Consider the following 11312-nt stretch of genomic DNA (forward strand, 5'->3'; position numbering starts at 1 on the left):
TAACGTTTGAGAGCGGCGTCTGCACGGAGCATTGTGACTGATGATGCATGCGAGAACCATTTAGGATGTGAGAGCACAGAACAGATTGAGTTAAAGTGTCTCAGGAGCAAACACTTCCACATCCACAAACCATCACTTACAGTAACCTTTGCATTGTTTATCTTCCATATGCTTGCTTGTTTTGCAATACAATGCTTGCTGTTATACTTCACTACAGTAAGATATAAATAAAGATGCAACTAGATTATATAGCTTGTGATTTGCACTGTGATTGTGTTGCATGAATCAGGTCAACTTTGGGAACAAGAGAAAAGCAATTGGGCATGTTTGAGAAATCTACGCTTTAACATTTTCTGCAAGTGCCGCATACTTACTGAGTACACACAGAGTACTTACAGGGTACTAATGACATTGCATAAACACGACTGTAAGCTGGAAAAAGAAAAAAAATGATGGGTACGTGTTTGACAGTTATCATGCCCCACTGCGTCACTGATTTGTCCTGTATGTGCCAGCTTCGGTTTTCTGGTCTGACGTCACAGTTGTGCTCGTCTAAGGAGCTTGGAAAGAAAACGACTGGGGTTCTTTAAGTTTTGACAAAATATCTATTATTCTAAATGAAATGACTAAACTGGCTAAAAATATTTTCTTACAGTGCTGAGATGTATTTTGGCTCCAGCTCTGTTTGAGACATTGTCTCTATAAAGGAAAAATTCAGATTTCATTTAAGATTTCAGTCTATTTGAATCCATTTCTTACTGGTTTACATTTGCACCAGTGCTAGTGTCTCTGCAGTGAGGCAGTTTTGTACTCTAAATCATTCTGGATACCCCCTGCAGAGTTAATAAATTACCACTCCATTATTTCTGACACATTCTACTAATTATAAAAAAAAATAAGAAACAACATGTTTACATGACTGCGAGTGACAGTAGTTCGGGAAACGGACACTAGTACACTTTGCAGTCTGTAAGCAATGATCACAGATCACTTGTGTGAAATCAGCCCCTGGCCCATTTAACCGTCAGGCTCTGGCTCTTCGCTGCCCATCTGACAAAAGCTGCTGCACCCTGAGAAAATACACAGAGCACCATTTATGGATAACAACATGCTCCGCTGGTTTCTCATTCCCGGTATTTTTTGTCTTGTTTTCTTCCACTATGCCCACAGTTAAGTATCTGACTTTTAGGATATTACACTGTAAACCACAAGCTATGTGATTTATTTATTTATTGTTATTAGAGGGATGCACTGATCCAATACTTGAATCGGATGTTGTATCAGTCCAATCCTAATTCAAAAAGCGGGATCAGGTATTGTTGACAGTGGGTCAGTCTGTTCAATAATTCTGTGTTTGTCTGCGATGACTACACCACACATCAGCAGCTGTTAGCAGGAGAGCTACAACAGTAACAGCAAAGCATCACCAGTTTAGACATATTTCATTTCAAACTGTGGTTGAGTGATTTGACACGACTGAATATCTTCTCATTGGCAACCTTTTATTACTAATACAATAATATAACACAGTGTGGTAAAGTCGATTATTATTATTTCACTTGTTAAGTTAAGGAGGCAAGGCTGAGATGGTTTGGACATGTGCAGAGGAGGGATAGTTGATATACCGGACAAAAGATTTTGAAGATAGAGCTGCCAGGCAGGAGGAGAAAAGGAAGAACATAGAGAAGATTCATGGATGTAGTGAGAGAGGAGACGCAGGGCTGCTGTGACAGAAAAGGATGCGAAGGAGAGGGCGAGATGGAGACAGATGATCCGCTGTGGAGACCTCTAAAGGAAGCAGCAAAAAGAAGTAGTAGTTGTCAGCTCTACTCCACTCAGGATGCTCGTGTTTGTATGAGAGGTGATGCGCTCACATCAGAGCTGGAAAGCAGAAGCTGGTGCAGCTGTAAATCACAGCAATATACAGTAATGACGCTCACAGTGAGCTGAAGGGAGACTAGTGCATGATGAATAAAAATATATTATTATTTTATTTAGGCTATTAAATTAAATTCCCTTACACATAAAAGAATGAGTCCAAGTCTCTTCCTTAGAGTGAGGAATATAGCTTATTAATTTGTCACAGGATCAATACTGTTTTGGCAGATACTCTGAGCCAGTGTCTCTCTATCATATTGGAACTGGAAAAAGTTGGATCAGTGTGTCCCTAACTGTTATAAAGTACTGCAGAAATCTTCACAGAGTCCTTTTAATGGCTTCTGGTGCCGTGTCAAAGTGTAAACAGACAAACTGACGAGCTTCCTCCTCCACAGATGGGAAGCTGAAGATGTGGGTGTATGGTGTAGCAGCTGGAGCCTTTGTGCTCCTCATATTCATAGTGTCTATGATATACCTAGCTTGGTGAGTTGATGAGTTTAATCTCCCCTATAATCATCCTCCTCATCCTCATTCATGAAACTATTAACATTTTTTACCCCCCACCCACTCTGAGTTCAAGCATCCCCTCCCTCACATCATTCTTGTTTTTGGGTTTGGGTTTTTTTTGTCTTTACTTATTTTGCTTGCTTCATGCCCTTCCCATGTGAGAGCAGCAGCTACTGTGCTAAGGTGCATCGCTCACTTAAGGCCCAAGAGTCTGATGCCAATGGGACGGCAGTGTGGATGGGCCAAAATGCACACGAGATGACTTACACCTGCCCTGATTGCCAAGACCTAGCTCAAAGCAGCAGCAGCTAAAGAGGATGTGGAGGGTTCACCCCCACCCCGACACACCCTTCAGTATAAGTACCTGCAAGTCCCTGAGCTTTCCCTGTGACCTTTTGTCAAGGTGTCACATGTCCTGCCTGACTGGCTCAGTGAAGGTGCTGGTCCAGGTGAGGGCAAACCACCCAGAATATGTTTCTCACAGTTCTCGTAGAGAGCTTTTAGCGCTCTTAGACACACTGATGTTAAGTCACCCTGACCTTTTCTCTACCTACTGCCTCATTTTAATTATAATCACGCACTCCAAGTAAATCTACACACATCACAAAGCCAATTTATAATTGCAGCTGATTGCAAATCATAGTGTTTCTCTAAATGATATATGACGGAGCCCCCGTGATGTCAACCATTTGTTTGGGACAAGAAAGAGTCCACGAAATATTGGTGTTTGATGACAGGTTACCCTGTTGTATGCTGTAAAGTAAGCCTACTATCGCCATATGACATCACTTTTTTAGTAACAAAGAATGTAACATCTGTAACTTCCTGTTCAATGATGATGTTTATACTTATCAGGCCCAGCTAATCTCAAATAGCGGGGAGATATTAAACATGAATCCCAAAAGACAGCTCGAGAGTAAAGAGGTTAAATAAGAACTTGAAACCACTTCTGTGTCTGTACACTCAACAAAAAGTAAGAGCCAGGAGGCAGTCAGCTTACACTGAAAAACTGCAGAGAAAAGGTCAGCTCTGACCAAAGTTCAAAAGTACAGCTACCACCCACAGACTTGGTGTAGACGGACGTAGCTTATAGGTCAAAAGAGTGAAGTGATGGTGTAAGTGCCTTAAGCCTGCGTTCTTTTTTAACAGCTAGCAGGAGGTGACTCCTCTGATTGTACAAAGAGACAAACTGAAACTTTTTGGGAGAAAAACCTTTCACTCTGTTCTTATATGACCTTGGAAAACACTCGTTTTTTTGTTCTAAGGCTCCAGATTCAAGTCTTAGTGAATACAATACGATGCTTATTTTGGAAAGTCAAAAATAGAGTTTTAAAACACCAAGATGGCAACATTAAAAACACTCAGCTCAACTGTTCACATCAGGATTTCAATAAAGAAGAAAAGCGTTACAGCGGCTACATTCACGCAACGTAAGCCACGATTGTTACAGTCACCATTGTTACAAAACTAAACTGAAAGTAGTCATGAAAAACATTTTACTCAGCTTAAATAAATAATAACATCTGCATTAATGCTATTTTTATGAGACTGGGATGTCCATATGGCTGTATTGTGCTTTTCTGAACTTATTTTAAATCTGACCCAGACAATAAAGTTACATTATATACCCATGCATTATAGTTCATATTTTAAAAAACTAAAATAAGGGCTCAAAAGTAAAAAAAACAAAACCAAAAAAACAAAACCCAACTTCAAATAAAGACATGGACAAAAATAATGATAATTTTCTTAATACACAGTTAGGTTTAAATCCATACCTGTTTCATAAGCTTGTTACATGTTTGTATGAAAAACTGAACAGTTCAACGAGTAAAAATATTTGATTCCTCACAGAAATACAGGAAATTAGAAATGCTAGAGTCTCTGCACTGCTGAATAAATGCAGTTATTTTACAGCTGATTTGTTTTAGGACAAAGTTATCCATGCATATCATAAACTCAACTTAGAGAGATTGTGTTAATCACAAAACTGTGAGGTATTAAAAAAAAAAACCTTTTTATTTAGTGGGATGTGTGAATACTTGTTAGCAGAGAGGAAAAAAGGTAAAAAGAAAAAAGTTACACTTCAAATAAAAAATGACATTAAAAATAACATTGCTACAGTGGACATGTTCTTCACCATCATATACTTTCATCATACTTCTCAGAGCTCGTGTAAAATTATTTTTCTCTCATTTAATTTTTTTTTTAAACAAGGGTTAATACTAATGTGTGAGAATAATCATCTTGTTTAAACTCCAAGCAGAATATGAGCAGACTGAGATGATGACATTAAAGAGACATTTAAGTATTAACTCCAGGCAGGTTTAAATCAGATTTAGATCTTAATAAAACGATGTCACGCTGCCCTCTTGTGGCCAAAGATGGAACCATAGTAACACATGCCCTTTATTTCCTTCCCTATCAACTATTGTTACAAGATAAACAAGATAAACACAAGACCATAATCTATAAAGTAGGATAAGAAGTTCAAATAGCAATCAGTATTTTGTTAAATAAATTTAATATCAACCTTTGGTGCTTTTCTTTGACTTATATACTCTGCTTCGATTTGGCCTAAAACACGCTCTGTGTCACTTTTAACATCAGGAAATTTTAATGAACATTTTTTTTTAACCTTCTTACTTTTTATTTTAAATAATCATTTAACTGAAAAAGATTCTTTGTTATTAAGAACAAACAGAGCTACAGCTGTAGTGTGATCACGCATCACTACAGATGAGGTGTTTGATGAACGTGTTTTTGCTGCTTGCTTGAACGTTTGCTGTCGTTTACTCTGCAGCGACTTTATCAGCTCTTCATCAGAAAAACTATTCACAGGAAATTCCCTAGAGTGTTCCTCTGATTGTCCTCACTAAATTCAGTGCTTCAAAAAGCATTTCAGTACATTTCTTGTACTCTGGCTTTGGGAGGAAATATTAATTAGACTTTTTTTCTGGTTAAAACTAGATAAAAAAAAAATCTTAACAATAGAAGTTAAATGATAGAATACACAGCAGAACTAAATATTAGCTTTAATGATTTCAAAGCCGTTCTCTATGGGATATCAGATGCTTCTGAAAATGTCTAATATTACACACCTCATTACTTTGACACACCCCAATGTTTAAGCAGCACTGACAGCTCAGAGAAAAGCTTTGTGTCTTTGCTTCATCTAGAAGATTTTTTCCTCTCTGGTAGAAGAGGTCGGGCATGTGATCGTCTCTCTGCATATTAACTCACTAATAGCTCTTCGTGCTTTTAAACTGAGATGTGTGAGTCTCATTTCTCACACAAAAAAAAAAAAAAAAAACTGTTTGTGTAAAACCTGTTAACCAGTACAGTGACTGTAGTCTGGGCTCTACAGCTTTTTAGTTTTTAAGGTAACCTGATTCGTAGTTTTTTTATTTTGTTAGGAGGTTTTTTGTAGCTCTGTCAGATTTTGAATCCCATGAAATATCAGAACCAATGATGAAATGGTTGAAATACAGATGCCTAATATAAGGTGCAATCAAATGTTGAGTGAGTAGAACCATATTATATAAATAAAACCATACCTGATTTAAACTCTGGACCATTTTAAATCATCATCTATTTTGACAACTTAAATTGCTTTTCTGCAATTTTTCACCAGCCTTTTTTTCAAACTGACCTAAATTTCATTTCAAGGATCATCAGTAGTAATCTGATCCTGGTATCCAGATATGACCCACAGTGTCCAAGCATTATTACCCCCCCCCAAAAGCACGAAAGCATTCAAGCAAACCACCTGAGCTGTGATGCATACTATCCTGGGCCAGCATACTGAGTATTTTAGCCACGGTAAAACAAACATTCACCAGCTGCCTTAATCTTATGATTTGGCTCCTGGCCACTCAGTGCTCTTTCTCCAAATATTAAGGAAATCACACAACACTAGCAGAGGTAGCTCAGTAGGTTGAACGGCTCATCTACCAGTTCTACCAAAAAGATCAGGCTACTCCATTGGGTGAATGAGGCTTGTAGTAAAATGTGATTTGAGTGCCCAGTTTAATGGTCAGAATGGGACTTCCAGGGAGTCATCAAAACAAGGCATGGCTGTTCCCAAGGAAATTGTCTATATGGGTAAATTAGCCACATTTAATCAGGTATGGATCTTTTTTTCTTTATTGATTGTGTTGCAGAACTTTTATCATTACTTATGCCAGATATCACCATGATTGTCTAAAAAAAAAAAAGCACACACACAGTTTATGATGTGATGTAATATCTGCGTCCTTTTTTAGGGTCAAAAACAGAAGTGAACAACTACTTTTGAAAAATTGCTAATGCTTTTATTAAGACTAATGATTTTTAGGAAGTCTCGTTGGTTTTGTCATTTTCATGGGATTCAGAACAAAAGAGATCAAGGCTATCGTTACATTAAGTATTGATAATTTATTTGTGGACTAGAGATACTTGAGAAAGTTCACTATCAGCTTAAAACTGGGAACAGGTATTTTTTAGATTATCAAAAAAACCCTAAAACTGCAAATCAAAATTAGGAAGCAAAGCACAATTCATATGGACATCTTTTACATTTTTCAAAACACCTTCCCTCCCCTGTTTGTGACATCGTCTCACCTGCATTGTGTGTCTCATAACTGCCACCGCATTTACCCAAACACTTCATGATTAGAGTGACAGCAGAGTTGTGTTCGGAGAATATTTCAAGTGCCACTCTGACCCCGTTTTCATCTTTCCATACAGCAAAAAGCCAAAGAGACCTCAGAGACAGAGACAGCAGAATAACCGACTAAAACCTCTGACTCTCGCCTACGATGGGGACACGGACATGTAGTCCTCCACGAGCTGTTTCACCCAGCACTTCACCTGTCACAGAGACCCACTTCATCACGCCATTACAGTGAGCGACATGGATGTTTGCAGCGTGAATGGACACGTCACGGAGCGCAGAAATGACGGGAAATCCTCTTAGCAGAGACACTGGTGGGGTTTAACCATTTCAAGTAGAGCTTCATTCACTCCTCTTTTGTTTTCTCGAATATTTTCTTTTTGCAGAGCTATTATGACCTCCAGCGTGTTCAAAGAAATGCCTTTTTTTTGCCCCCTACACACCAGTATTTCTGTATTGAAAGACTTGTTTGAGACACTGGAAATGCTGGGCGCAGAAGACAGAACCAGCTCTCCTGCTGTCTTTGAACATGGCAGCACAGGCTCCAGCTCTTCCCCCGCGCTTTTTCTGCTTGTCCCTAAAAATGCTGAGTAGCTGGAGGCTTAGGATGCTCTGACGGTTTGCACGTTGCCAAAAGTCACCGCAGGGAAGAGGAGGAGGGAGAGGAAAATCTCCATAAAAAGGTTTGGATTCCTTTTTCTCAATCCTCAACTGGGTTTTGACTCAAATCTCTTTTACGGTCTTGAACAAAAGGGAGGCATTACTTCTCTCTCTTTTTTTTCGGCTTGATTCAGAGGCACACAGGCCTGTGTTTGTGGGATAAACCGATCTGTATGATGCTGATGGAGGAGTAGCCTGCAATCAGTTGTTCATGGAAACTACTGCCTGCCTGCCTGCTTGCCTCCACCCTTGCTTTGTTTCAGGCACTACATTGCACTATATTAGTGCAGCATGATATGCACATGTGACTTCTACTTTCTATTGCCATAAAACACTGCCTCTTCCACAGACAAAAAAACAAAAACATAAAGCAGAGGAACAGCTTCAGTCAACACGAGAACATTACAAGGGAAGCAACAGCGACAGGAAGGGACGTTTAGACGTGTCACGTTCGACAAAACAGGTGTGAATCTCAAGTAAATATATGTATAGATTTTATTTCTCACAACAGACTTTTTGGTTGTAGTAAAGTCGCTTTTGTGGTTTGTAGATTTCGTCTGGTGTCATCACTTTATTTCTGCCCAGATGCAACTACGATATCAGCAGGTATTAACTCATCGCCTGCTTTACAAGTTCTTTTTTAAATACTTTTTTTTAACTCTTTACATACAACAGCTCATGTGCAAACACTCAAATTTTGCAGTAAGTAATAAAGAAAATGGGACACTGCAAAGTTTTAATCATTCATGTCATGCAAATGTCGTTTCTGCCTTACTGACGATAACTGAATACTAACAGTCCTCTAATACAGTTTAATACTTGAATGGGGCAAACGTCGACACTACAGTACGTTTAGACAAAAAAAATGAAAAACAACGAAATTTTCTTTCGAGGTTAGGTAGATGGATCGAACCTGTTTTTAAACTTTTTCATGTAGTAAGTATTATAGGTGCTCTATTGTTTTCAGTCACACGAAACGAAGATGAAATATTAAAAAGAAAACAGTCTGTACAAACAAAAAGTATACAATATGTTAATAATAAGAGAACACGCTTCTGAGTTCAACGTAAAAGCAAACTGGTGTGGAGAATGTTTACTTCTTTTTGTTGGATTTGTAAATAACAGCAATTTTTTTATTTTTTGGAGAAAAAAAAATCAAAGTATGTGTACATTTATTTTGTATTGCACAGAAAACGTTTAGTTTGAATATTGCCAAGTGGGTGTATGATATTGCTGATTGTTGTTACCATGATGCAAGTTGTATGTTGTGACAAACAAACAAAAAAGGAAAGCAAAAAGAAGCGGAAAAAGATGAAGAGTCGGCCATTTTGTACAGGTTGTTTATATGTATGGGAAGAAATACTAAAAATAAATGCGGACACGGTTGTAAACACACAAAGAGAAAAGTTATGGAGTCTTTTTTTAATTACTTTCTTTATATGTTCATTAAGGAAAAAAACCTTCAAATAAAAATACTTAAAACTGGCGTTAAAGGAGTTGGAGGCTGGATTTTGTATTAGAGAGCCATCATCACAGCCATCCCCTGTTTGCTAGCACTCTAATGGCAATAACACACTTCAGTGCATAAACTGTACAAAAGAGATAGATGTAGCCACCTTAAACTTACTCACTGGTTTCAACAGCTGTTTTAGACTCTAGTTTCAGTCGGGCATAGCTTCTAGACCTGAAAACTCCACAAGTACCTCAAACCAGCATTCTTTTTAATGGCCAATGGGGGGCGATACCTGTTTTGCAAAATGCCTTCAGGTCCAATAGAAATCTATAGAAAAACACTCAGATTTGATCTCTGACCACTATCCTGCCTAATTTGTGATCTCTGTCGCTCATATCGGGTCCTGTTGTTCTTTCGGCTGACCACAGTGGGTCATCTCACCCCATCCCCTAGCATCCTGTCACAGCAGCTCTAATGTTCTCCTTCACTACATCCATGAATCTTCTCTGTAGTCTACCTCTTTTCTTTTATCAAAAATATCCACCATCCTCTGCACAAACCATTTTATCCTTGCCTCGATAAAGAAGTATAATTGGGAAACTTACTGCGCTTAAATTAACTGAGATGCCAACTCTAACAGTATCTTTACTACACCTGTCTTTCCTCTGCTCCTCTTTGTGTGCGTAAAAGATGAATGTATGTTTATGTTTATACTTATTTAAGAGGGATAATGCATATTAATTAACAAAACTTCTTAAATTCACGTGTCAGATTTAGCCATACAGGCTAATTTTCCTACAGTCCCTGGATGTAGAGTCTGAAAGGTGAGGCCTACGCATTAGGGCCTTAAACACAGATATCTGTAGTCATACTGACCAAAACATGACGCCCATATAAATCTTATCCAGGGACTTCACAAACCTTCATGGCAGGGACTTCATGGCAACTGCATTGACCTTTTAGATCACCTGTGGTTTTATTGAACATGACCTCAAATGAGTGACTGAGACAATAAACCCATTAGGGAATTGTTAACTAGGGTCTGAGCCATTTTCCTAAAGGACCAATGTCTTTATTCTGCCCCCTGGTGGCTAGAATGTAGGTTGCAGGAACATAAATGTAGTGAAACAGAACAGAGGAGAGCAGAGAGACCACAACAGACCTTTACACTGAGCTGAAATGAAACAGGGGCACATAAAGTAGGTAAATATTTTACCCTCTCGAGACATTAAAACACTCTGTAATCTGTTCTTGACAGTCGGATTACAATACACTTGGAGGAAGTATGACTCTCTTTACTCCATCAGATCTTATATAACAAATAGTTGTGTATATACAGAGCGTCCGAACTACACATAATTTGCTGACTGGGATTCTGTCCATTAAAAGCAATAAGTATTTTATTTGACAAAAAGCTACAATTTACTGTTTTTCTTGACAATTTCATGATCAAAAGTGATGCTTGAGTAAACAAACACATTTAAAAATTGGGTAGATAATAACAATGGTATATAGTGCATTGTGTTCAAACTGTAAAAAATGTAGAAAAAAGGATGAAACTGAGGCTTGAACAAGAAACAAAATATGTTTGTGTGTTTTAGTTAAATTCTTAGCAGTCTAATTAGTTTGTAATTTTTTGATTCCGACAAGATTAATATGAAACTGAGCATTTTTTGGTAGAAGTGCACACTTTCTAAATTACAGTGTTTTTCTGCAGCATGAATACAGAAATTTCTCAAACACAAGCTTAGGTCTGTCAGAACCCAGAAATAAAAAGTAAATAAAGAGTTTTACAATTTCAAATCTATTAATTTCTTCCTAAGACTTATTTAAATTAAAATGTGCATTCAGTGTCTTGTGTTTTCATGGAGATAAGTAATTATGGAAATTACGCTTGTAAATTTAATAGCCGTCCTCTTTCATTTCCCATGGTTCTGTGAGAAACTACATTATATTAGTTACGAAGCATTAAATGGAGAAAATGTGCAATCAGGCAGAAAACTGGTCCAAATCAACAACTGCAGAGACGGGTTAAATCAAGTTTCCTCTTTCTCCGCTGCAGTTAGATGAGAACGGGACTTCTGTCTGAGCCCCGTTCATACTCAGTGACGACATAAATCTGAAATAACAGGTGACACATAAATGATTTGTTAGTGTAAA

General features: G+C 38.0%; 1 protein-coding gene across 1 annotated transcript in view; it reads left to right on the forward strand.

Moving 5' to 3' along the window:
- Positions 1 to 7722, forward strand: part of thsd7ab (thrombospondin, type I, domain containing 7Ab) — a 192998-nt gene extending 185276 nt beyond the window's left edge. The window contains exons 28-29 of the mRNA XM_063485184.1: positions 2274 to 2361; positions 7114 to 7722. Coding sequence (XP_063341254.1) covers positions 2274 to 2361; positions 7114 to 7204 — 179 coding nt within the window. The 3' untranslated portion in view covers positions 7205 to 7722. The remainder of the gene's footprint in view (positions 1 to 2273; positions 2362 to 7113) is intronic.
- Positions 7723 to 11312: the final 3590 nt, after the last annotated feature.

This window comes from Pelmatolapia mariae, linkage group LG10_11 (genome assembly GCF_036321145.2).
Source record: "Pelmatolapia mariae isolate MD_Pm_ZW linkage group LG10_11, Pm_UMD_F_2, whole genome shotgun sequence".
NCBI classification, from domain to species: domain Eukaryota; kingdom Metazoa; phylum Chordata; class Actinopteri; order Cichliformes; family Cichlidae; genus Pelmatolapia; species Pelmatolapia mariae.